This window comes from Lissotriton helveticus, chromosome 5_1, assembly GCF_964261635.1.
Source record: "Lissotriton helveticus chromosome 5_1, aLisHel1.1, whole genome shotgun sequence".
NCBI lineage: Eukaryota > Metazoa > Chordata > Amphibia > Caudata > Salamandridae > Lissotriton > Lissotriton helveticus.
This window is the reverse complement of record NC_136065.1, coordinates 2,071,563,462-2,071,590,601: the sequence shown is the minus strand read 5'-3', so window position 1 is coordinate 2,071,590,601 and position 27,140 is coordinate 2,071,563,462. Positions and strand designations below refer to the sequence as shown.

The 27,140-nt window shown below is 49.8% G+C and overlaps 1 protein-coding gene across 4 annotated transcripts; it reads right to left on the bottom strand.

The window, feature by feature from the left end:
* Positions 1 to 666: 666 nt before the first annotated feature.
* On the bottom strand, positions 667 to 27,140 carry LOC144756307 (uncharacterized). 4 transcript variants are annotated; one of them, XR_013595120.1, is made up of 4 exons: positions 26,967 to 27,140; positions 16,847 to 16,960; positions 1,503 to 2,753; positions 667 to 1,438 (listed from the first exon to the last, which is right to left on the bottom strand). XR_013595120.1 is itself a non-coding variant. In XM_078646004.1 (3 exons), exons 1-3 carry the CDS (start codon positions 27,137 to 27,139, stop codon positions 2,375 to 2,377), a joined length of 666 nt encoding a protein of 221 aa, XP_078502130.1. In that variant the 5' UTR covers position 27,140; the 3' UTR covers positions 667 to 2,374. The 4 variants fall into 4 exon arrangements, 1 of the variants encoding a protein (XP_078502130.1); XR_013595121.1 differs by having other exon boundaries at positions 667 to 1,375; XR_013595119.1 differs by having other exon boundaries at positions 1,590 to 2,753.

Here is a 27,140-nt window from a genome sequence, read left to right as displayed (position 1 = left end):
AAGCAGCAACAAATCTACTCTAACTGCAGCAAATCTACTCAAGCTGCAGCAAATCTACTTGAGCTGCAGCAAATCTACTCGAGCGGCAGCAAATCTACTCGAGTGGCAGGAAATCTACTCGAGTGGCAGGAAATCTGCTTGAGCAGCAGCCCTCTGACAACTCGCGACCACCTGCATTGGAAAATTGCACTAAGGGACGTCAAATCTGACGGCCATTTTCTGGAGCCTCGCAGTAGAAAAATTCCACCTCGTGGCGATTGTAGGAATTTGGCCGGAACTCCACTTTAAACAGTAATTTGGCGTCACCGAAATTCCGCCAATCCCATGGGTGGAATTAAACATTCAGCCCACTTTGAGTATTCACTAAGAGTTAGCCGGGAGCCTACTGCTGTGAAAATGTGTGTGAGTGTGCTTTTTTTGTGAGCATTCAGTAAAAATCTTCAATGAAAGACAAACACAAGCATACATTTAAGGCAGTGTAGTTACAGGTTTTTTCAGACTCTCTTGAGAATCCTACTGACAATGAAATAGCCTTGTAAGCAAAGCAGAACACAACACAACACAACACAAAGCGTTTCACACCCTTGCATCACAAGATGTCGTTAGTGCAGCCTGACATGTGACAGAACTTTTTATGAACAAACACTCTAGGCACAGAGAGAGGTGTGAAGATTTTATCATTAGATTTATTTGTGTGAAGTGACAACACAACTATACATTTGTCACACGACATGAAATATCAACAATGAGATGCCTGCACTGCATACGGGACGATTCCGAGGACCCCCTTCCAGAGACGCAGTCATTTGTCCGGGTACCTTTCCCTCTAAATCTAGGGAGAGCCTCTAGCATTAGGGAAAGCGCCTAACCCGGCTTTCGTGCAGTCTCAGGGGCGAGAGCGCAGGTTGTGTGGGTGCAGTCAGCTGCGCAGGTCCAGGGCACTACTCAGAGTGTAGATCGCCCATTGTGGGCTGAGACTTGAATTTATTCCGAACTTCAGTCGTTTTCCACCAATTTCCTAGTAGGCTGGGACATGGGTGACCAGAAAGTTGGTGTGTAAGTGGGGTTTTGTCTTTGCCAGGACCTAGATGGAGCGCACCATCAGGGGGCGACCTCCCCACCCGCCTTTCCTCCCACGAGGGCTGCAATCTGAAGGCGCTTGATAAGCGGATGTATGACGTTACAACGCATACTTTTACAACACATGCCTTTACAACGCATTTTTTACAACGCAACATCCCTTACAACGCATTCCATTACAACGCATACCATTACAACGAATTTCCTAAAACTACCATTACAGCGCATACCATTACAAAGCATACCATTACATTGCATGTTTGGTAAGTATTGGATAGTATAGGGGTAAAAATTACTATTTTAACTCCAGGGGGTGCAACAGTAGGGTAAGTGTTGGACAGTGTAGGGGTAAAAATTACTATTCTAACTCCAGGGGGTGTAACAGTAGGGTAAGTATTGGATAGTGTAGGGGTAAAAATTACTATTCTAACTCCAGGGGGTGCAACAGTAGGGTAAGTGTTGGATAGTGTAAGGGTACTATGCGTTGTGATGGTATGCGTTGTAATGACATGCGTTGTGATGGTATGCGTTTTAATGGTATGCGTTGTAATGACTGCGTTGTAATGACATGCGCTGTAATGGATCTTTCGTTGTAAAAGTTTCGTTGTAATGGTAGTGCGTTGTAAAAGTTGCGTTGTAAAGGTTGTTTCCCTTGATAAGCACACCTGCCTCAATGTGCTAACAAGCAAGTTAAGGACCTTATGTGAGGCCACATTGCAGTGGTGAAGAGGTGCAACTTCATAGGAGTTACTGTTGGAGTGTAGAGGAGTGGGGAGCAGAGTCTGGAGTGGGTAGGGATTACTCTGTGGAAGGGTAGTACTAGCCCTGTGTGGTGGAATAATGCTCCTTGAGTAGCCATTGGCAAGTGTTTTTGGTCAAGACACAGAAGATTTCCAATGAGTAGCAGGGCCCCTTCACATATGATTCAGCAGGAAGTGACGTGTAGGGGGAATGCCAGTAACTTTGAGGTGTAAATATTGTAGGTAAATCCGGGTAGACACAGAATGATAGCCCCTGGCTCCCTCGGTAGGCAGGCTGTGGCAGTTCCATTCACACCCGTGAACCCCAATCAGATCCCACGGAAGGATCCCCATTCAAGAGCACCGAAGGTGGGGGGGTTCTAAAAGAGGACTCAACCTGCACTCCACTTCTCAGATGGACTCAGGTGGAGGCACACGTTTCACAAAGGTACACATTGACAGAAACCACTACCATGTGACAATTAGCAGCTGTATATCTTACATAAGATTAAAAAGACGACACCCCCCTAGATACACGTGCCCCAGTCCAGTGTTCACGAGGGCCGCTCGCAGCTCTTGTTGGTCACTAAAGGGCTCGGGACTACATGTACCAGGATGCTGTGCGGCGAGGCGCTGGGGGAGCCCAGAAGAGTGGGTGAACATGACGTTGCCGCGTCGCGGAAGCTGGCCAGTCCACCGATGGGCCTTGTGTGGCCGCGCGGAGGTTGAGGGTTTGTTAAAGCGCTTTCAGGAGCCAGGCTAGCGCCATGACGGGTCCAAGTGCCAGGGCCATCCGGGTCGTGGAGGCGGAGTTGCAGAGGTCTGTCGTACAGCAAGAGACGGCGTAGTTCAGTTTGAAGACGCTGTCTGTGCCGTTGGTCACAGGTGCGCAGCTTGGAGTACAGTCTAACTTTTTGAACAAAGAGACGGACCCTGAGAAAAAGAAAACACATTTACATTAGGAGTGTGTACATTGTAATGTAAACCTGCAAATGCACATTCACAACGAAAGGGGACAAACTTTAACGCTCAGCAAAGTGAGTTAAACAGAAGTAATTCGGGGTCTGTGAAATGCACAAGGAGACGCCCACGGGGGAGTCCAGCTAAGCACCAGTGAACGTGAAACCTACAGCTGTGAGTCAGTGAGTGTGGAACCAGTGAGACCACAGTACAGAGAGAGTACAGCTGTGAGTCAGTGAGCGTGGAACCAGTGAGACCACAGTACAGGGATAGCACAGCTGTGAGTCAGTGAGTGTGGAACCAGTGAGACCACAGTACAGAGATAGTACAGCTGTGAGTCAGTGAGTGTGGAACCAGTGAGACCACAGTACAGAGAGAGTTTAAAGTTTAAGTTTAAGTTTAAGTTTAAAAGTTTTATATAGCGCTCTTTCACCAGCGGTTTCATGGCGCTGTAACTAGCAGGTCTCCACAGGGAACAAGGGAGGAGGACAGGTGACCGAGGATTAAATAAAGGTTTTACTGAAAAAATAAGTTTTAAGTTTCTTTCGAAACTGGGAATATGGAGTTAGGGATCTGAGCTCTAAGGGTAATGAATTCCAGAGAGCTGGGGCAAGGGTCGCAAATTTTGAACCCCCCCACTTTTTCCGGCGAAACCAGGGGACTGTCAACAGAAATTGAGAAGAAGATCGGAGCTCCCTAGTTGGAAAGTAAGGGATAATCTCCGATGAAATGAAAGCAGGGGCCGTGCCCAGTCGAGCCTGGTAGGTGATAGTCGCAAGCTTGAACTGGACACGTTCCCGGACCGGGAGCCAATGTAAGGTTTTCAGGAGGGGAGTGACATGTGAGGACTTGGGAAGGTTAAAGACCAACCGAGCCGCCTGGTTTTGAATCATCTGCAACCGCCTGAGACTATATGCAGGTATACCTGCATATAGGGCGTTGCCATAGTCCAGGCGGGAGATGACCATCGCAAGGACGATTAGCTTCAAGGCCTCGAAGGTGAAAAATCGAGAGACCTTGCGGATGGTACGGAGAGAAAGAAAGGAGGAAGAAACCACAGAACTAACCTAGGAGTGAAGGGTGAGGTGAGAGTTAAGTTTAATGCCTAGGGTCTTGACAGAGGTAGAAGGGACCGGAGGGAGACCAAGGGACGGGGGCCAAAAAAGTGAAGACCAGGGACTGGAGCAAGCACCCGTCAACACCAACTCGGTCTTATCGGGGTTGGGTTTCAGGTGTTTGAAATCCATCCAGTCCCGGATAAAAATCATAATAGACTGAAAATTAGAGATAGAGGCAGGAGAAGAAGATAGGTTGAAAACAAGCTGGAGGTCGTCCGCATAGTTATATACGGAGACCTCCATGTGTTCTAAAGAAAAAATGAGGGGGGAACTGTAAAGGTTGAACAGAAGAGGAGAAAGGGAGGAACCTTGGGGGACCCCGCACTGAACTTTCCGGAAGTCCGCAGAAAAATCACCCAGGCGAACTGCCTGGGTGCGGTCCCTCAGGAAGGAGGATAACCATACCAGGGCCGTACCCCCGATCCCCGCCGCCGCGACACGGGAGAGTAAGATGGTGTGGTCCACCGTGTCAAAGGCGGCAGAGAGATCGAGGAGGACCAATGCCTGGGATTGATTGGTATCCCTCCCCTCCCTGAGGTTGTCAAGGACCGAAAGGACTACGGACTCCGTAGAGTGTGCGGGGCGAAAACCAGCCTGACGGGAAGCCAATACCCACTTCTCTTCCACAAAGGTGCTCAGAGACCTGGTGACATGGCGCTCGAGCACCTTAGCCAAAAATGGTAGGAGAGAAATGGGGCGATAATTGGCTGGGATCGAAGGGTCCACGCCAGGCTTCTTTAAAATAGGTAAAATAATGGCAGACTTCAAAGGGTTAGGGACAACCCCCTGAGAAAGGGAGCTGTTGAGAAAGTGAAGGGGAGGATCGGGGCAAAAGGTGTAAATGTGACGAAGTATGTGAGCGGGACAGGTATCAAGGGGAGAGCCAGATTTTACAAGGGGAATTAATGATGTAAAGGATTCCTTGGTCAGAAGGGGGAAAGTATTTAGTTGTCCTTGCGGAGGAGGACACTGAGGATCCACAAAAAGCGGGGAAGGTGAGGGGAGGTTGGCTTTGATAGCAGCGATTTTTTCAATGAAAAAATTATTCAAAGAGTGACAGAGGGCCTGGGAGGGGGAGGGCTTGAGGGAGGTGCGATCTGAAAAGGCTAGGTTCTGAACAATCGAGAAGATTTCCTTTGATTGGTTCTCGGCTGTGAGGATCTTGGAGGAGAAATAGGCTGTTTTAGCAGCCAAGATGGCATTCTTATATTGGGCTAATAGAGTAGTGAAGTCAGATCTTAAGATGGAACAATAGTTTCTCCTCCAGGCCCTCTCAGCACGATAATTTGATGGTTTTAAGATCATCGGTAAACCACAAATTGGCATCTTTCTCCCGCTTGGAAGTCAATCGCTTCAAAGGGGCAATGGAGTACAGCTGTGAGTCAGTGAGTGTGGAACCAGTGAGACCACAGTACAGAGAGAGTACAGCTTGGAGTCAGTGAGCGTGGAACCAGTGAGACCACAGTACAGAGAGTACAGCTGTGAGTCAGTGAGTGTGGAACCAGTGAGACCACAGTACAGAGAGAGTACAGCTTGGAGTCAGTGAGCGTGGAACCAAGGAAACCATAGTACAGAGAGAGTACAGCTGTGAGTCAGTGAGTGTGGAACCAGTGAGACCACAGTACAGAGAGAGTACAGCTGTGAGTCAGTGAGCGTGGAACCAGAGAGACCATAGTACAGAGAGAGTACAGCTGTGAGTCAGTGAGCGTGGAACCAGTGAGACCATAGTACAGAGAGAGTACAGCTGTGAGTCAGTGAGCATGGAACCAGTGAGACCATAGTACAGAGAGAGTACAGCTGTGAGTCAGTGAGCGTGGAACCAGTGAGACCACAGTACAGAGAGTACAGCTGTGAGTCAGTGAGCATGGAACCAAGGAGACCATAGTACCGAGAGAGTACAGCTGTGAGTCAGTGAGTGTGGAACCAGTGAGGCCATAGTACCGAGAGAGTACAGCTGTGAGTCAGTGAGCGTGGAACCAGTGAGACCACAGTACAGAGATAGTACAGCTGTGAGTCAGTGAGCATGGAACCAAGGAGACCATAGTACAGAGAGAGTACAGCTGTGAGTCAGTGAGTGTGGAACTAAGGAGACCATAGTACCGAGAGAGTACAGCTGTGAGTCAGTGAGTGTGGAACTAAGGAGACCATAGTACCGAGAGAGTACAGCTGTGAGTCAGTGAGCGTGGAACCAGTGAGACCACAGTACCGAGAGAGTACAGCTGTGAGTCAGTGAGCGTGGAACCAGTGAGACCATAGTACCGAGAGAGTACAGCTGTGAGTCAGTGAGTGTGGAACCAGTGAGACCACAGTACAGAGAGAGTACAGCTGTGAGTCAGTGAGCGTGGAACCAGTGAGACCATAGTGCCAAGAGAGTACAGCTGTGAGTCAGTGAGCATGGAACCAGTGAGACCACAGTACCGAGAGAGTACAGCTGTGAGTCAGTGAGCGTGGAACCAGTGAGACCATAGTACCGAGAGAGTACAGCTGTGAGTCAGTGAGTGTGGAACCAGTGAGACCACAGTACCGAGAGAGTACAGCTGTGAGTCAGTGAGCGTGGAACCAGTGAGACCATAGTACCGAGAGAGTACAGCTGTGAGTCAGTGAATGTGGAACTAAGGAGACCATAGTACCAAGAGAGTACAGCTGTGAGTCAGTGAGCGTAGAACCAGTGAGACCACAGTACCGAGAGAGTACAGCTGTGAGTCAGTGAGTGTGGAACCAGTGAGACCACAGTACCGAGAGAGTACAGCTGTGAGTCAGTGAGTGTGGAACCAGTGAGACCACAGTACCGAGAGAGTACAGCTGTGAGTCAGTGAGTGTGGAACCAGTGAGACCACAGTACCGAGAGAGTACAGCTGTGAGTCAGTGAGTGTGGAACCCGTGAGACCTCAGTACCGAGAGAGTACAGCTTGGAGTCAGTGAGCGTGGAACCAGTGAGACCATAGTACCGGGAGAGTACAGCTGTGAGTCAGTGAGCGTGGAACCAAGGAGACCATAGTACAGAGAGAGTACAGCTGTGAGTCAGTGAGTGTGGAACCAGAGAGACCATAGTACCGAGAGAGTACAGCTGTGAGTCAGTGAGCATGGAACCAAGGAGACCATAGTACAGAGAGAGTACAGCTGTGAGTCAGTGAGTGTGGAACCAGTGAGGCCACAGTACAGAGAGAGTACAGCTGTGAGTCAGTGAGTGTGGAACCAGTGAGGCCACAGTACAGAGAGAGTACAGCTGTGAGTCAGTGAGCATGGAACCAAGGAGACCACAGTACAGAGAGAGTACAGCTGTGAGTCAGTGAGTGTGGAACCAGTGAGACCACAGTACAGAGAGAGTACAGCTGTGAGTCAGTGAGTGTGGAGCCCGTGAGACCACAGTACAGAGAGAATACAGCTGTGAGTCAGTGAGTGTGGAACCAGTGAGACCACAGTACAGAGAGAGTACAGCTGTGAGTCAGTGAGTGTGGAACCAGAGAGACCACAGTACAGAGAGTACAGCTGTGAGTCAGTGAGCGTGGAACCAAGGAGACCACAGTACAGAGAGAGTACAGCTGTGAGTCAGTGAGTATGGAACCAAGGAGACCATAGTACAGAGAGAGTACAGCTGTGAGTCAGTGAGCGTGGAACCAAGGAGACCATAGTACAGAGAGAGTACAGCTGTGAGTCAGTGAGCGTGGAACCAGTGAGACCACAGTACAGAGAGTACAGCTGTGAGTCAGTGAGTGTGGAACCAGTGAGACCACAGTACAGAGAGAGTACAGCTTGGAGTCAGTGAGCGTGGAACCAAGGAAACCATAGTACAGAGAGAGTACAGCTGTGAGTCAGTGAGTGTGGAACCAGTGAGACCACAGTACAGAGAGAGTACAGCTGTGAGTCAGTGAGCGTGGAACCAGAGAGACCATAGTACAGAGAGAGTACAGCTGTGAGTCAGTGAGCGTGGAACCAGTGAGACCATAGTACAGAGAGAGTACAGCTGTGAGTCAGTGAGCATGGAACCAGTGAGACCATAGTACAGAGAGAGTACAGCTGTGAGTCAGTGAGCGTGGAACCAGTGAGACCACAGTACAGAGAGTACAGCTGTGAGTCAGTGAGCATGGAACCAAGGAGACCATAGTACCGAGAGAGTACAGCTGTGAGTCAGTGAGTGTGGAACCAGTGAGGCCATAGTACCGAGAGAGTACAGCTGTGAGTCAGTGAGCGTGGAACCAGTGAGACCACAGTACAGAGATAGTACAGCTGTGAGTCAGTGAGCATGGAACCAAGGAGACCATAGTACAGAGAGAGTACAGCTGTGAGTCAGTGAGTGTGGAACTAAGGAGACCATAGTACCGAGAGAGTACAGCTGTGAGTCAGTGAGTGTGGAACTAAGGAGACCATAGTACCGAGAGAGTACAGCTGTGAGTCAGTGAGCGTGGAACCAGTGAGACCACAGTACCGAGAGAGTACAGCTGTGAGTCAGTGAGCGTGGAACCAGTGAGACCATAGTACCGAGAGAGTACAGCTGTGAGTCAGTGAGTGTGGAACCAGTGAGACCACAGTACAGAGAGAGTACAGCTGTGAGTCAGTGAGCGTGGAACCAGTGAGACCATAGTGCCAAGAGAGTACAGCTGTGAGTCAGTGAGCATGGAACCAGTGAGACCACAGTACCGAGAGAGTACAGCTGTGAGTCAGTGAGCGTGGAACCAGTGAGACCATAGTACCGAGAGAGTACAGCTGTGAGTCAGTGAGTGTGGAACCAGTGAGACCACAGTACCGAGAGAGTACAGCTGTGAGTCAGTGAGCGTGGAACCAGTGAGACCATAGTACCGAGAGAGTACAGCTGTGAGTCAGTGAATGTGGAACTAAGGAGACCATAGTACCAAGAGAGTACAGCTGTGAGTCAGTGAGCGTGGAACCAGTGAGACCACAGTACCGAGAGAGTACAGCTGTGAGTCAGTGAGTGTAGAACCAGTGAGACCACAGTACCGAGAGAGTACAGCTGTGAGTCAGTGAGTGTGGAACCAGTGAGACCACAGTACCGAGAGAGTACAGCTGTGAGTCAGTGAGTGTGGAACCAGTGAGACCACAGTACCGAGAGAGTACAGCTGTGAGTCAGTGAGTGTGGAACCCGTGAGACCTCAGTACCGAGAGAGTACAGCTTGGAGTCAGTGAGCGTGGAACCAGTGAGACCATAGTACCGGGAGAGTACAGCTGTGAGTCAGTGAGCGTGGAACCAAGGAGACCATAGTACAGAGAGAGTACAGCTGTGAGTCAGTGAGTGTGGAACCAGAGAGACCATAGTACCGAGAGAGTACAGCTGTGAGTCAGTGAGCATGGAACCAAGGAGACCATAGTACAGAGAGAGTACAGCTGTGAGTCAGTGAGTGTGGAACCAGTGAGGCCACAGTACAGAGAGAGTACAGCTGTGAGTCAGTGAGTGTGGAACCAGTGAGGCCACAGTACAGAGAGAGTACAGCTGTGAGTCAGTGAGCATGGAACCAAGGAGACCACAGTACAGAGAGAGTACAGCTGTGAGTCAGTGAGTGTGGAACCAGTGAGACCACAGTACAGAGAGAGTACAGCTGTGAGTCAGTGAGTGTGGAGCCCGTGAGACCACAGTACAGAGAGAATACAGCTGTGAGTCAGTGAGTGTGGAACCATCGAGACCACAGTACAGAGAGAGTACAGCTGTGAGTCAGTGAGTGTGGAACCAGAGAGACCACAGTACAGAGAGTACAGCTGTGAGTCAGTGAGCGTGGAACCAAGGAGACCACAGTACAGAGAGAGTACAGCTGTGAGTCAGTGAGTATGGAACCAAGGAGACCATAGTACAGAGAGAGTACAGCTGTGAGTCAGTGAGCGTGGAACCAAGGAGACCATAGTACAGAGAGAGTACAGCTGTGAGTCAGTGAGCGTGGAACCAAGGAGACCACAGTACAGAGAGAGTACAGCTGTGAGTCAGTGAGCGTGGAACCAGAGAGACCACAGTACAGAGAGTACAGCTGTGAGTCAGTGAGCATGGAACCAAGGAGACCACAGTACAGACAGAGTACAGCTGTGAGTCAGTGAGCGTGGAACCAAGGAGACCATAGTACAGAGAGAGTACAGCTGTGAGTCAGTGAGCGTGGAACCAAGGAGACCATAGTACAGAGAGAGTACAGCTGTGAGTCAGTGAGCATGGAACCAGTGAGGCCACAGTACCGAGAGAGTACAGCTGTGAGTCAGTGAGTGTGGAACCAGTGAGACTACAGTACAGAGAGAGTACAGCTGTGAGTCAGTGAGCATGGAACCAAGTAGACCATAGTACCGAGAGAGTACAGCTGTGAGTCAGTGAGTGTGGAACCAGTGAGACCATAGTACCGAGAGAGTACAGCTGTGAGTCAGTGAGTGTGGAACCCGTGAGACCTCAGTACCGAGAGAGTACAGCTTGGAGTCAGTGAGCTTGGAACCAGTGAGACCATAGTACCGAGAGAGTACAGCTGTGAGTCAGTGAGCGTGGAACCAGTGAGACCATAGTACCGGGAGAGTACAGCTGTGAGTCAGTGAGCGTGGAACCAAGGAGACCATAGTACAGAGAGAGTACAGCTGTGAGTCAGTGAGTGTGGAACCAGAGAGACCATAGTACCGAGAGAGTACAGCTGTGAGTCAGTGAGCATGGAACCAGTGAGACCACAGTACAGAGAGAGTACAGCTGTGAGTCAGTGAGCATGGAACCAAGTAGACCATAGTACAGAGAGAGTACAGCTGTGAGTCAGTGAGTGTGGAACCAGTGAGGCCACAGTACAGAGAGAGTACAGCTGTGAGTCAGTGAGCATGGAACCAAGGAGACCACAGTACAGAGAGAGTACAGCTGTGAGTCAGTGAGTGTGGAACCAGTGAGACCACAGTACAGAGAGAGTACAGCTGTGAGTCAGTGAGTGTGGAGCCCGTGAGACCACAGTACAGAGAGAATACAGCTGTGAGTCAGTGAGTGTGGAACCAGTGAGACCACAGTACAGAGAGAGTACAGCTGTGAGTCAGTGAGTGTGGAACCAGAGAGACCACAGTACAGAGAGTACAGCTGTGAGTCAGTGAGCGTGGAACCAAGGAGACCACAGTACAGAGAGAGTACAGCTGTGAGTCAGTGAGCGTGGAACCAAGGAGACCATAGTACAGAGAGAGTACAGCTGTGAGTCAGTGAGCGTGGAACCAAGGAGACCATAGTACAGAGAGAGTACAGCTGTGAGTCAGTGAGCGTGGAACCAAGGAGACCACAGTACAGAGAGAGTACAGCTGTGAGTCAGTGAGCGTGGAACCAGAGAGACCACAGTACAGAGAGTACAGCTGTGAGTCAGTGAGCATGGAACCAAGGAGACCACAGTACAGAGAGAGTACAGCTGTGAGTCAGTGAGCGTGGAACCAAGGAGACCATAGTACAGAGAGAGTACAGCTGTGAGTCAGTGAGCGTGGAACCAAGGAGACCATAGTACAGAGAGAGTACAGCTGTGAGTCAGTGAGCATGGAACCAGTGAGGCCATAGTACCGAGAGAGTACAGCTGTGAGTCAGTGAGTGTGGAACTAAGGAGACCATAGTACCGAGAGAGTACAGCTGTGAGTCAGTGAGTGTGGAACTAAGGAGACCATAGTACAGAGAGAGTACAGCTGTGAGTCAGTGAGCATGGAACCAGTGAGGCCATAGTACCGAGAGAGTACAGCTGTGAGTCAGTGAGTGTGGAACCAGTGAGACCATAGTACTGAGAGAGTTCAGCTGTGAGTCAGTGAGCGTGGAACCAGTGAGACCATAGTACAGAGAGTACAGCTGTGAGTCAGTGAGCATGGAACCAAGGAGACCACAGTACAGAGAGAGTACAGCTGTGAGTCAGTGAGCATGGAACCAGTGAGACCACAGTACAGAGAGTACAGCTGTGAGTCAGTGAGCATGGAACCAAGGAGACCATAGTACCGAGAGTACAGCTGTGAGTCAGTGAGTGTGGAACCAGTGAGGCCATAGTACCGAGAGAGTACAGCTGTGAGTCAGTGAGCGTGGAACCAGTGAGACCACAGTACAGAGATAGTACAGCTGTGAGTCAGTGAGCATGGAACCAAGCAGACCATAGTACAGAGAGAGTACAGCTGTGAGTCAGTGAGTGTGGAACCAAGGAGACCATAGTACAGAGAGAGTACAGCTGTGAGTCAGTGAGCATGGAACCAAGGAGACCATAGTACCGAGAGAGTACAGCTGTGAGTCAGTGAGTGTGGAACCAGTGAGGCCATAGTACCGAGAGAGTACAGCTGTGAGTCAGTGAGTGTGGAACCAGTGAGACCATAGTACTGAGAGAGTTCAGCTGTGAGTCAGTGAGCGTGGAACTAAGGAGACCATAGTACAGAGAGAGTACAGCTGTGAGTCAGTGAGCGTGGAACCAGTGAGACCATAGTACAGAGAGAGTACAGCTGTGAGTCAGTGAGTGTGGAACCAGTGAGACCACAGTACTGAAAGAGTATAGCTTGGAGTCAGTGAGCGTGGAACCAAAGAGACCATAGTACAGAGAGTACAGCTGTGAGTCAGTGAGCGTGGAACCCATGAGGCCACAGTACCGAGAGAGTGCAGCTGTGAGTCAGTGAGCGTGGAACCAAGGAGACCATAGTATCGAGAGAGTACAGCTGTGAGTCAATGAGCGTGGAACCAATGAGACCACAGTACCGAGAGAGTACAGCTGTGAGTCAGTGAGCATGGAACCAGTGAGGCCATAGTACCGAGAGAGTACAGCTGTGAGTCAGTGAGCATGGAACCAAGGAGACCATAGTACCGAGAGTACAGCTGTGAGTCAGTGAGCATGGAACCAGTGAGACCATAGTACCGAGAGTACAGCTGTGAGTCAGTGAGCGTGGAACCAGTGAGACCATAGTACCGAGAGTACAGCTGTGAGTCAGTGAGCGTGGAACCAAGGAGACCACAGTACAGAGAGAGTACAGCTGTGAGTCAGTGAGCGTGGAACCAGTGAGACCATAGTACCGAGAGTACAGCTGTGAGTCAGTGAGCGTGGAACCAAGGAGACCACAGTACAGAGAGAGTACAGCTGTGAGTCAGTTAGCGTGGAACCAGTGAGGCCACAGTAGGAGAGAGAGTACAGCTTGGAGTCAGTGAGCGTGGAACCAGTGAGACCTCAGTACTGAGAGAGTACAGCTTGGAGTCAGTGAGCGTTGAGCCCGTGAGACCACAGTACAGAGATAGTACTGCTTGGAGTCAGTGAGTGCTGCACCCGTGGGGCTGTAGTGCTGGGGGAGCTCAGTCTGGGTTCAGTGAGTGTGAGATAGTGCATGGAAGAGCTAGGTTTGATGTGAGTGAGCGTGGAACCCATGAGACCGTAGTCCTGGGAGAGCTCAGCTTGATGGAGGTCAGTGTGGGACTGAGCAGGCGCTCCTGCTGCAAGTGATGAGCTCAGTGTGAGTGAGTCCCTGGCTGCCACTGAGTCTCTGGCACTAGGGGGCGCAACCTGGCCCCCTCTGGGCCTAGCAGGCTCTAATACTACAAGCGATGATCTCAGTGTGAGTGAGTGCATGCCTCTGAGTCTCTGGCACTAGGGGGCCGCAGCCTGGCCCCCTCCGCCCTAGCAGGCTCTACTGCTATAGGAGATGATCTCAGTGTGAGTGAGTGCCTGCCACTGAGTCTTTGGAACTAGGGGGCCGCAGCCTGGCCCCCTCCGCCTTAGCAGGCTCTACTGCTATAGGAGATGATCTCAGTGTGAGTGAGTGCCTGCCACTGAGTCTTTGGAACTAGGGGGCCGCAGCCTGGCCCCCTCCGCCCTAGCAGGCTCTACTGCTATAGGAGAGGATCTCAGTGTGAGTGAGTGCCTGCCACTGAGTCTCTGGTACTAGCGGGCCGCAGCCTGACGCCCTCCGCCCTAGCAGACTCTGCTACGGCAAGAGATGAGCTCAGTGTGAGTGAGTGCATGCCTCTGAGTCTCTGGTACTAGGGTTCCTCAGCCTGGTGCCTTCCGGGCCTAGCAGGCTCTACTGCTACAGGAGATGATCTCAGTGTGAGTGAGTGCATGCCACTGATTCTCTGGCACTAGGGGGCCTTGTGTGAATCAGAGGCAAATATGTCAACTCTTGTAACCAGCATCGATGCTGTGCCTGGAATCAAGGGCCAGGCAGCTCCTCTTTAGGGGTGACTCTCTGGCTGAAGCCCAGTCCAACACTGAAGACCCCAAGGATGGTGGGTGTGGGGCTAGATCACCCTGCCCATTCATAACTCTGGTTAGGACACAGTCGAGTTACAGGAGGGCTTGAGATTTGCAGCCAGAAGCCTGTCGGCGGCTTTTGACACCGTCCCCCATGATGGCCTTCTCGCAAGACTCTATGAGATTGGCCTGCGGGGGACGGTGCTCAAATGGTTTTCATCCTTTCTTGCCGACCGCCGGCAAACGATCTGGATGCCGCCTGACACCGCTGTGATGCCGCCATTGGGAGTCGGGGTCCCTCAGGGCTCTATTTTGAGCCCGACCCTCTTTAACATCTTTCTGACCCCCTTGGCGGCGGTCGTGGAGTCTTTCGGTGTCCGGATCGTGTCATATGCCGACGACACCCAGCTCCTCTTCTCTTGCGAGAGAGGGGCCGACTTTGACGGGGAGAGTATCCGGAATTGCCTTGGGGCTGTGTTTTCATGGTTCCAACTGCACAGCCTCAAGTGCAATTCCGATAAGTCCGAGGTACTCTTTTTCGGGTGCGATGCGGAGCCTAGCTGGCAGGCCTGGTGGCCCATTGACATGTTCCCTCCGTCCGGTTCTTCCCCTATGGCTAAGAACTTGGGGGTTAAGATGGACGGGGGACTGTCAATGAAAGCCCAGATTTTTGGGGTGACCGGCACCTGCTTCGGTCTTTTAAAAATGTTGCGGAGGTTCCTGCCTCTTTTGTCGGAGGAGCATAGGAGGCTGACAGTGCAGGCCCTGATAGGCTCCAGGTTGGATTACGCCAACATTCTTTACCTGGGCCTACCTGAGTACCTGCTGCAGCGGCTTCAGGTTGCGCAGAACGCGGCGGCCAGGGCCATTTTTGGTCTAAACAGACGCGCCAGCGCCTCCGGGCTAATGAGGACTTTGCATTGGCTACCGATCCGTAAACGGATCGCTTTTAAGGCCATGATATTGGCCTATAAGGCACTCCACGCAGTAGGAGCAAAACATCTCCAAAAGAGAGTGGTCTTTTACCAGCCGGGCCGCTCTCTGCGGTCTGAATCGTTGTTTATGGCGGCCGTCCCTCGTATTAAGAGAGCTCGTTTGGGCGGCCGCTCTTTCAGTCTGCTGGCCCCACAGATGTGGAATGCGCTTCCACTCTCACTTCGGGGAGCGACCAGTCTTTTGAGGAGAGGTCTTAAAACCTGGTTGTTTACCCAGTAGGCCTCCCTAGCCGCTCTTCCTTGCTCTCTGTGTGTGTGGTGTTTTCTTTTTCTTTTTTAATTGCGTTATGTTATTCTGAATCTGTTCCCCTTACTCAAAGCGCCGGGACACTCTTTTTGAGTATCCGTTGCGCTATATAAAAAACATAAATAACATAACATAACATAACAAGTCCCAATGCAATAATACGTACTAAAGTTCTGAGGCACATGCAATGATGGATGCTACAAACACTGCTTGAACATAAAGTGCACATGATATATGTGCAGGCTTACCCGGAAGTTCAAGGTCTTGAGTTTTCGACTGCACAAGCTCCTGACGGTCCAAGCCAATGTGGATAGTACTTGGCAGTTCAGTGAGCTCTCAGGAGAAACTGGGATTCCACGGACAGCCTCACTGCCCTTGAGCCACAGAGGCCACAGAAGACTGACGTCACTCCGTGCTAGATCGGAGAGTGAAGCAGCTCTCTCAGGAACATCTCCAATCTCTTGGCCTTTAGAAAATCAGTAAAGACCTGGCTGTTTCAGTAAGCAGTAGACTACTGCTTACTTACTCTTCCTCTGATATTCATCGCTGGGACGTCCCTTTGCCGGGACAGCCATGCGCTACAAATCCCCCTAACATAACAACATAACTGATGACCCAATACTGACAGTGACATATGTGTGTCCTACCAGAGAGAGGCAAAACACTGGATACAGTACATAGAAGTGTGAAACCCTTGCTATAGGCCTTAAAGATCCCCCCCCCCCATCTCCCATCTCCACCAGTTTATAAATCCCATATCAGTGGCAGCTCCTCCACTAAGGCGGAGGAGCGGCGCCCCAATGCTTTTCAGAAGTGCAAAAAAGGACAAATAAAATTATAATACTACGCTGTTATATTCATTTTGCTTTTCCTTGCTGAAGCCAGTTTTGGTGCAGGGCTTGGCTGTTGCCACAGCCAGCAGGGAGAGGAGTGCTTGGTGCACTTAAGTGTGCATGATGCTTTGGCCGGCCAAGCAGTCATGCGCAGCTTAGCATGCTCGCCACCTGGCCGTATTGCAAAGCCTGGATGGAGAACATACACAAGCTCCCAATCCCTGACTATGCGCCGAACCAAGGCTCTCAGACTAATTTCAACGCTGCTGTCATGCTGGTGACAGCAACGAAATGATTGGCTAGGGAAGTCTGGGAGCCTGTGTGCTTCTGTGCTGCCCGGAAGAGAAGAGGACAGAAGAAAGCCGGTGGCTAGATGGCCGGCTGGCAGGTCAGTCATATTTTCTTTTATCTTTTATTTTTTTTAATCCCCCGCCCCACCTCACCACTACTGCCCCAAAAAAAGCCGCCATTGTCATACGTACAAGAGAGAATAAAGGGTTGGAAGGTATAGTTCACAAGAAAAGAGAGGAGGAAGAAACATTGTTTAGTATATGTTAGAAGGGGAGACTGAAACATTGTATGATGTAGAGCAGGGAAACACTTAGGCAGGTAATGCTGGTTTTTCCAGGTTGCAACACGCAGTCATGCATTCCCGCCTCACACATGCATGTGCTGAGGAAAGCACCTCTGAGGGGGTCATAGAGCGCACACAACGCTGAAGCGTAAAGGTTCTAGAGCCTTACCTAGGGAGGTGGAGGTGGTGGAACAGCTCCCTGTTGAGCAGTCCTTGTCGCCGGAACCGTAGAAGCAAATAGACCAGACCTTGAAGCTGCAGCCTTTGCATGATAGTCCCCTGACTGGAGGAAAAGAAGAGGAAAGAGAAGCAGATGTGAGTGCAACCGCAGACCATCTGTCCCCCGCCCCTTATCTACTCATTTAATATTTGATTGTTGATATGGATATATTTACGGAATGGCATGGAATAATAATGAACAAGCACATACAGGTAGTAAGACAAGGAATAGGTAACAAGATATATATATATATATATATATATATATATATATATATATATATATATATATATATATATATATATATATATATATGATAAAGTACCCCCTGCCTTACATTATAAGAATAGGCAAATCACTGAGGAGTTTGATGACAATATAGAGGAATGAGGCCAAAGGCTGAATTCTTTTATAAAGTTATGGAACTCCGAGGTGACATGAAATATCCTTATCATATATGGCAGGGGGTATTTTATCTCATATACATGGTCACACCACCACCTTTCCCACAAACCACCTAAAACATTGGAGCATAGCTCTTTCATTCGAAAAAAAGACATCACGTTTTCAAACATAAAGAATATAAATAGAATATCTAGTGCAAAATTAAACACTTCAAAAAAGCTGTTAGATATTTGTAGCAAAAAGATTTTTTAATTATTTAATGAAAGTCAGTTTTAAAAAAAGTGCAGTAGCTCTGAATGTGTAGAAACATGCAGAAAGAATCTACGTTTTCTATAATTACCTACGGAGTGCAAAAAATAAACATGTTGCCATAATATCACCGTCGTGCTTGTCACTATACAGCTAGAAAAACAGAGCAGAAGAAAGAAAAGTAAACAGTTTCTTTGGTCGTCTGCAGCTGACTCTGGCAGCAGGCATTGTGACATCAGAGCTCAACTGTAATGTTATTACAGTTGAGAGGCTACGCCATTTCTTTATAAAAAGGCGACTGGGTGTGTCATAAGTCACTGATTATAAACAAACTAGACAAAGGTTTTTATGAAGGGCTTGCAGATTCCAATGTATTATAATGATATCTTTGGATGGCAATTTCAGGGAAACCAGGGATGGCAGATGTGGGGAAAGATTAGGACATCTCTTTGACAAAGTGCTGTTTGAGGTCCATTCTAGGAACAGAGATTGGCGTGACGGTTCTGTGCCGGTTGTTCATTCCAGATTCTTGGTGCACTGCCAAAGTATGGAGAACTTCCTCAAACTGGGTGCGTCCCTCTGTAGCAGAACTTTTCTTCCTAAGGTTCTAGTGGTGGCAGAAAGCTGAAGCCTCATAATCAGTGTTTCAATTTCCTCGTGCGAGTCGCCATCTTGGTGAGGCATGGAGGCTTATAGGCTTAACAATGCTCCATCAGATTCCAAGCTTCGGATCCAAAAACCATTGTGAGGCACTGAAATGTTTGCACTGGAGACTAGATGGGCTGCCGAAGGGAGGTCTGCTTAGAGGGGTGCAAGGTAGCATACAGTCAGTCTGGACAGTCCATATGCGAAATGACCAGGACGAGAAAGGACAGTTTAACGTCTTGTCTTAGGTGGAAAGTCTCGAGGTTGTAGTGAGGTTTCAGCTGGAATCTGACCTTTTAAGATAAAAGCAGGACCCACCTGTTGTTCAAAAGAGACACAACGCTTTGCCAGCACGTTGCCTAGTGGTCCACACTGTGGTGAAAGAAGTCCCTCCCAAGTAAATGATCTAAACCATTCTAGCACTGTTCCTTCAGTCCTCATTATGTTTCTAAGGTTCTAGAGTTGATGAATGCATTATTGCCAAGGGCCTCGAAGGCTGTCAACAAGTCAGGAGAGACAGAATGTCCTTCAGCCAAGCGATGCAGGGGGTTGTCCATGATTCTGAGGAGAGTTTTCAGTGTAGAGAGTGCTTTGGAAATCGTCTAAGAGAAGACTGTCAATTGGGTCGTTTTCTAGCCGCCTGCCTACACATCTTATAAGCAGCTTCAAAAAGGAATGGGGTCTACTAGAGGGGTCTTTGGTTTTCAAGCATTGCCGGGTCTACGCTGGGGACTTCAGGTCTACGTTGGACTTTAGGTCTACTTTGGACCGTCGGTCTACATTTGATTCCGGGTCTACATTTGAACTCGGGTCTACGTCAGGCTTCAGGTCAACATTGGACTGTCGATCTATGTTGGACTTCGGGTCTATGTTGGAGTTCGCTCTACGTTGGACTCCGGGTCTACGTTTGTATTTGTGTGGACGTTGGGCTTCAGGTCAACATTGGACTATCGATCTGTGTTGGACTTCGGGTCTATGTTGGAGTTCGCTCTACGTTGGACTCCGGGTATACGTTTGAATTTGGGTCGACGTTGGGCTTCAGGTCAACATTGGACTGTCGATCTGTGTTGGACTACGGGTCTATGTTAGAGTTCGCTCTACGTTGGACTGCGGGTCCGGGTCCCCCACCCGAGAAACCTACAATGGCTCCCCGTCAACAAGAGGATATCCTTCAAGCTCCTCACCCACGCACACAAGGCACTCCAAAAGACCGGCCCAGCCTACCTCAACAGACGGCTCTCCTTCTACATCCCCAACCGTCAGCTACGCTCCGCCGACCTCTCACTCGCCCCCGTCCCGCGCATCCGAAGAACAACAACCGGCTGGAGATCCTTCTCCCACCTCGCCGCCAAGACATGGAACACCCTCCCACTGAGCCTACGACAGACCTGCTGACCTTCAGGAGGATACTCAAGACCTGGCTGTTCGATCAATAGCACCACCCCCAGCGCCTTGAGACCCTTGTGGATATTTAGTGAGGTTTACAAATGATTGATTGATTGACTTTGGACTGCCTGTCTACATTGGACTCTGGGTCTACATTGGACTGTCGGTCTACGTTTGAATTCCAGTCTACGTTGCACTTCGGATCTACATTGGGCTTCAGGTCAACATTTGACTGTCGATCTATGTTGGACTTCGGGTCTATGTTGGAGTTCGCTCTATGTTGGACTCCTGGTCTACGTTGGACTGTCAGTCTACGTTTGAATTCCAGTCTACGTTGCACTTCGGATCTACATTGGGCTTCAGCTCAACATTGGACTGTCAATCTATGTTGGACTTCGGGTCTATGTTGGAGTTCGCTCTACGTTGAACTCCGGATCTACTTTGGACAGTCTGTCTACGTTGGACTCCTGGTCTACGTTGGACTGTCAGTCTACGTTTGAATTCCAGTCTACGTTGCACTTCGGATCTACATTGGGCTTCAGGTCAACATTTGGACTGTCGATCTATGTTGGACTTCGGGTCGATGTTGGAGTTCGCTCTACGTTGGACTTCGAGTCTACTTACAAAGCAAGGGATGAATGTGGCTTAACTTAAGGGAATCTGATAGACATCTCTGGTTGAAGGAGGGCGCCATTTGTACCCAGGGAGATGGGGGGGCATCAGGGTGGTGTTTGGCTAGAAGAGGTGGGATGGGAATGAATGAATGAATGAATTACACATTTGTTACGCGCACAGCTACCCGTAGGCATCCCGGCGCCCTTTGCTCATTCATTCACAAGTTAGGCAAACAGGTGAGTTTTCACTAGCCTCCTGAATTTTTGATGATTGGGTTCCAATCTAATGGAGTCAGGAAGACTATTCCATAGTTTGGTTGCCTGTAGCGAAAAGCGTCTCCCGCCTGTACGTGTTCTTTTTGTTTTAGGGACCACTAACAGATTCTTATTATTAGATCTGAGGGTCCGTTGAGGGCAATAGGGGGAGAACATGGCTTGAATTAGTACGGGGCCAGTTTTATAGAAAGCTTTATGTACCGTGGTCAAGGACTTAAACTCCACTCTCCTTTGCACTGGAAGCCAGTGTAACTGGCGCAAACCAGATCTGGCGGAGGTCCGTCGTGGGATGTCCAGTAACAGACGTGCGGCACAGTTTTGGACCGTCTGGAGGATTTTAATAGCGCCTTGTGGAGCTCCCAGATAGAGTGCATTGGAGTAGTCAAGGCGCGATAATATCAGGGATTGTACCAGTATTCTCCTGGAACTGAACGGGAGGAGTTTAATGGTTTTCCTCAGTTGTCTCAGGAAGGCATAACAGATCGCTGCTACCTTGCGCACCTGTACTCCAAGATTAAGGGCAGGGTCGAGCCAGACCCCCAAGCTCTTAATTTGGCTTTTTGGTGGGGGGGGCTGTCCAAGGCAAGGTGGCCACCAGTTGTCAATGGTGGACGGAGGCTTCTGTCCCAGTAACATTACCTCTGTTTTCGCACCGTTCAATTTAAGAAAGGATGTCTCCATCCATGCGTGGATATCCGTTAGACAAGAGGAGAGATTTTTATAGGGGGCATTCTGAGACGATAGTGAGATGATCAATTGCGTATCATCTGCATACGTCACCAGCTGTACTCCCCAGGGCAGAATCACCTCAGCCAAAGGCCTCATATAGATATTAAATAGTGTAGGGCTGAGGGAGGAGCCCTGGGGAACACCACACTGGAGACGCATTTGGGGTGAAGAAGCGTTATCCTCAAAGACCGTGAAGGTCCTTTCCGTTAGAAAGGAACGCAGCCAATTGAGCGCTTGCCCCCCAACCCCTACTTCTCTCAGCCTCTGCAGCAAGATGTTGTGATTCACGGTATCGAATGCCGCACTGAGGTCTAAGAGAAGTATGGCGGCATTGCAGCCGGTGTCAAGGATCTTCCTAGTCTCTTCTACCACCGTAATAAGGGCGGTCTCTGTTCCCTGAAGGCTCCGAAAGCCTGTTTGCGTAGGGTGCAGTACATTCCTTTCCTCCAGAAATGCAGAGAGCTGGGCATTTACATACTTTTCCGCAAGCTTACTGACTGTTGGCAGCAAGGATATAGGCCGATAATGTGCCCAGTCATCTGGGTTAAGGTTTGATTTTTTTAGAAGAGCCTTTACTCTGGCTTGTTTCCAGGAAGGGCGCACCGTGCCAGAGGCCAGTGAGGAGTTTATCACCTCCTGAATAAGTGGAGTCACCGTCTCCGATACCAGCTGTAAAATCGTAGGGGGTGCTGGATCCAATGGGGACCCGGATTTTAAGTTTTTAAGCAGTCCCTGAGTAGTCAAGACATCCATGGGAGGAAATTGACGGTTCTGTGGGGGCGTGGGGGAAGGAGGAATAGATATTTATCACTTTTTCCGAGAAAAATGTGGCCAGCTCATTACAACGTAGTTGCGCTTTGTTGGGATCGGCCAATGAGGTCGGTGGTGTAATCAATGATTTAAAGATTTTAAACATTTCGCGGGGAGCATTGGCTGAGGTATACATTTTTTCCTGGAAATACTTAGATTGTGTAATTTTAATTTCCCGTTTGTATTTCCTAAGAGCAATCTTATAGTTCTCCTTCGTATCTGGAGTGGAGTTCTTCCTCCACTTTCTTTCCTCCTGTTTACAACACCGCTTGAGTGCCTTTAATTCTTCAGTGTACCAAGGTTTCTTATTCTCCCCACGTCTGTGGGAGAGTTGGGATTTAGGGAGGGTAAGGTGTAGGGAATTTTCTACCCACTGGATGAACTGGGCATTAGCTTCTATAGGGTCATTCTTTAAACTAGGTAGGATTCCCTAAGATTAAGGTTCCAGTTATCCACTGGGAGCTTAGACCATATCAAAGAAGAAGTTGGGGGGCTTTGTATTTCCTTTGACCTTGATGTACATCAGAGGTCACAGAGAGGTGGGGGAGACCGTGGTGGCAGAATTAAAGGGAGGGAATTTTAACTCAGAGTCATTCAATTACTGGTAAGTAACTGAAATCTTGCACGTGACCGTAGGTTTTTCCACATATTTTAAACTTGATTCCTAGAACCGGTCTCAAAAATCTAGTTTAAACTCCAAAACTGAAAAATGTACCATAGATAAGGCCTTTGGGAAGGGACAGAGGCACTCACCAGTGAACCTACGCTGGCATGGGCGGGGCCTGTTTCTCACACCAGCAACCTCACACTTGCATCTCACTGCAGACGTGGAGGGGGTCGGTATTGGTGCGCAGCCGCCTCACTGCCCTGTATTCGCTGGTGCACACGTGTGAATAGTTGGTGCAGACACGGCAGGGCCTCTCCTTACCAGCAGGATCAGTCCTGTACTCACACCGGCGCGGTCAGTGGATTCAGAGCGGAAGGACTGACTCACGGCCGAACCTGTGCAAGGACCGGACTCGGACCTGGAACCGGGGCTCTTCCCTTCCATAGATGGCCAGCGCCGTGGGACACTCACTAGTGAACCCTGTAGTCAATGGGTAGACATTGGCAGGAGATGGGTCCCTTGTGTCAGTTAAGTACTCGCTGCAGTACCCGTGTAGTAGTGACTGGGCGCACATATCGGGAGGGCCCTTTCCTGTTGCACACTCCGGTTCAGGACTGGGCCGCTAGTGCTGCGCAGTGCTGGGCGATGCCTCGCAGCGCTCTATTGTGGCGCAGTACCGCCAGTGCACACTTTTCCTGACCAAACGTGGGTGGACATTGGCGACTGTAGCATCTTGCGAGCTTGGAAAGCTGCTGTGCCAACCAGCCTACTCTCCCGCCTCCCCACCCGCACCACCACCACCCTTCTGCCACACCCTAGGCCTCCCGTGACGGTCACAGGAGACTGCTCCGCTGTGAACGGCACGAAGGACGCACCCTGGGCCTCCCATGACTGTCACGGGAGACTGCCCCGCTGTAAACAGCACGGAGGCCGCATCCGGGGCTGCGCCGGACACTTTGACCTGCAGGCGTGTGCCTGGGCACTCTGCCCCTTGTGGGCGGCTCATACCGCCATTTATGAATCTGCAAAGAAGGGGCGTGGCCACAAGCTTTCAGCGACCCATGTCTGCAGCTGACCGGGATTCTAGCCCTCGGCTTTCTTTCTACTAATCATCGCTTTCAGGTCTGTTAGTACAACACTTGCCAATGACAAGTACAGCAGCCCTGGTGAAAAGTGCTTGGACCGCCCTTTTCAAGTACAGCAGCCCTGGCAAGAAGTGCTGGTATCGCATTTCAAGTGCAGCAGCCCTGGTGATAAGTGCTAGTATCGACCATTACATGTTCAACAGCCCTGGTGAGAAGTGCTGGTACCACCCTTTCCAAGTACAGCAGCCCTGGTGAGATCTGCTGGTACCACCCTTTTCAAGCACAGCAGCCCTGGTAAGAAGTGCTGGAATCGCACATTACAAGTAGAGCAGCCCTAGTGAGAAGTGCTAGTGGTGTCACCCATTACAGGTACAGCAACCCTGGTGAGAAGTGCTGGTATCACCCATTACAATTACAGAAGCCCTGGTGAAAACTGCTGGTAACACCCTTTTCAAGTGCAGTTTCCCTGGTGAGAACTGCTGGTATTGCCCTTTTCAAGTACAGCAGTTCTGGCGAGAAGTGCTGGTTCTGCCCGTTTCAAGTACAGCAGCCCTGGTGAGAACTGCTGGTACCGCCCATTACAAGTACAGCCACCCTGTTGAGAACTACTAGTACCGCCCTTTTCAAGCACAGCAGCCCTAGTAAGAAGTGCTGGTATCGCCCATTACAAGTGCAGCAGCCCTGGTGAGAAATGCTAGTACTGCCCATTACAAGTACAGAAGCCCTGGTGAGAGTGCTGGTAATGCCCATTACAGGTACAGCAGCCCTGGTGATAAGTGCTGGTACCACCCATTTCTGGTACAACAGCCCTGGTGAAAAGTGCTGGTAACACCCATTGCATGTAGAACAACCCTGGTGAAAAGTACGAATACTACCCATTAGAAGTGCAATATTCCTGCAGAGAAGCACTGATACCACTCATTTCAAGTACAGCAGCTCTGCTGAGAAGTGTTTATACGACCCATTGCATGAACAGCATCTCTGCTGAGAAGTGCTGGTACGACCCATTGCAAGAACAGCAGCTCTGATGAGAAGTGCTGGTACTACCCATTGCAAGTACAGCAGCTCTGTGAAGAAAGGCTGGTCCTGTTCAATGTAAATAGCACAGACCTGCCAAGAAGTGCCACTACTGCCTATTTAAAGTAGATCAGCCCTTCTGAGAAGTGCCAACACCGCCTATTGCAAGTACATCAACACTGCTAAGAAATGTTGGGACCACCCATTACAAGTATAGCAGCTCTGCTGAGAAGCACTCAAATCTCCCATATTAAGTGCAGCAGCCATGCTTTAAAGTGCTTGTTTTATCCATTAAAAGTATAGCAGCCGTGCTGTAAAATACCACTCCCACCCATAAGTACAACAGTCCTCCTGAGAAGTGCTGGTACTGGCCATTACAAGTACAGTAGTCCTGAGGAGAAGTGCCAGAACCACCAATTACGAATGCAACAACTGTGCTGAAAAGTAATGATACCACCCTCTATAAGTACAGCAGTCGTACTTTAAAGTGCTTATTTCACTTTTGATAAGAATAGCTGCTATGCTGTAAAGTGCCAGCCCCGCCCATAAGTGCGACAGCCCTGCTAAGAAGGTTAACAAACGCAAAGGTGCACCACAAAATCAGTTCCTTAGGGAACAGGCACAGTAACGGTGGGTGCCATACAGTGTGCACACAAACCTCGATTGTAACTTGAGGGTAAAATACATTGAATTAGGGGGGATAGGATAGCAGGTGCTGATAATAAAATAAGGGTCCATCGTTGTGATCTAGTTTTCTAGCCCTGCTAAGAAGTGCTGGGAACACCCATTAAAAGTACATCTGTCCTGCTGAAAAGTTCCAGTATCGCCCATTACAAGTACAGCAGCTGTGGTGAGAAGTGCCAGTGCCGCCCATTACTAGTACAGCAGCCCTGGTGAGAAGGGCTGGTACAACCCATTAAAAGAAATCTGTCCTACTGAAAAGTACCAGTATCGCCCATTACAAGTACAACAGCAGTGTTAGGAAGTGCCAGTACCACCTATTACAAGTACAGCAGCAGTGTTGAGAAGTGCTGGTACTACCCATTAAAAGTTAATTTGTCCTGCTGAATAGTACCAGTATCGCCCATTACAAGTACAACAGCAGTGTTGAGAAATGCCAGTACCACCGGCTTGGACACCGGTGACTCGGAGAAAGGTCTTCGAGCAAGGGTGGCAGACCGAGGGGGCAAAGAGACAATCCCCAGCACTGGGGGGAGAAGGGGGGCGGCAGAGGGCAGCTCACAAGAGTGGCAGACCGAGGGGGCACAGAGACAGCAGCAGTGTTGAACAGTGCCAGTACCACCTATTACAAGTACAGCAGCAGTGTTGAGATGTGCCAGTACCACCTATTACATGTACAGCAGCAGTGTTGAGAAGTGCCAGTACCACCTATTACAAGTACAGCAGCAGTGTTGAGAAGTGCCAGTACCACCTATTACAAGTACAGCAGCAGTGTTGAGAAGTGCCAGTACCACCTATTACAAGTACAGCAGCAGTGTTGAGAAATGCCAGTACCACCTATTACAAGTACAGCAGCAGTGTTGAGAAGTGCCAGTACAACCGATTACAAGTACAGCAGCAGTGTTGAGAAGTGCCAGTACCACCTATTACAAGTACAGCAGCAGTGTTGAGAAGTGCCAGTACAACCTATTACAAGTACAGCAGCAGTGTTGAGAAACGCCAGTACCACCTATTACAAGTACAGCAGCAGTGTTGAGAAATGCCAGTACTACCTATTACAAGTACAGCAGCAGTGTTGAGAAGTGCCAGTACAACCTATTACAAGTACAGCAGCAGTGTTGAGAAGTGCCAGTACCACCTATTACAAGTACAGCAGCAGTGTTGAGAAGTGCCAGTGGTCCCCACTGGCACTTCTCAACACTGTGTCCTGTGCCCACTGAAGAGCATCGGGCACGGGAGGGGGGTCTGAGCCCAATGAAGAGCATCGGGCACCAGGCGGCCTTAGTCAGAGCCACTGAAGCATAGGTAACGGTAACGGTGGTGGCAGAAGTGAAGACTTTGAACCCGGACCTGGGGAATCAAGTTCGAGTCCCGGCGTCGGCTCAAAATGCTGTGATTCTGGGCAAATCATTTATTCTGCCAAAACAAAAATATGAATGTGTCTTGTTTATTTATTGTAACTGCTGCTAGTGTAAAGCGCTCCATTACCTGAGGGTCGAGTTTGCGTTATATACAACTGTAAATTAAAAAAACCAGAGTGACATTAAACCCTTGATGTCACTTACCTGCAGTCACGCAGCAGAGCGCGAGGAGGGATGCTAAAATGAACCTGTTCATGGTGTCTGCGGGGCTGGGACCGTTGTCTGCAGTAAGATGTGAAGAACCCGGAGAGCATCAGCGGAGGGGTCCGAGCCGGAGCTTTATACTGCAGGGTCCCGTTCCGGGCAGCCAATGACATC

What these genes read in the sequence shown, in the direction of transcription:
- LOC144756307 (XM_078646004.1), bottom strand. Translation starts at nt 27,139, where the DNA reads ATGTCATTGGCTGCCCGGAACGGGACCCTGCAGTATAAAGCTCCGGCT. An exon ending in GCTCTGCTGCGTGACTGCAG is followed by an intron (nt 16,961 to 26,966) that starts GTAAGTGACATC and finishes CTTTTCCTCCAG; the next exon opens with TCAGGGGACTATCATGCAAA. An exon ending in CACCACCTCCACCTCCCTAG is followed by an intron (nt 2,754 to 16,846) that starts GTAAGGCTCTAG and finishes TCTTTTTCTCAG; the next exon opens with GGTCCGTCTCTTTGTTCAAA.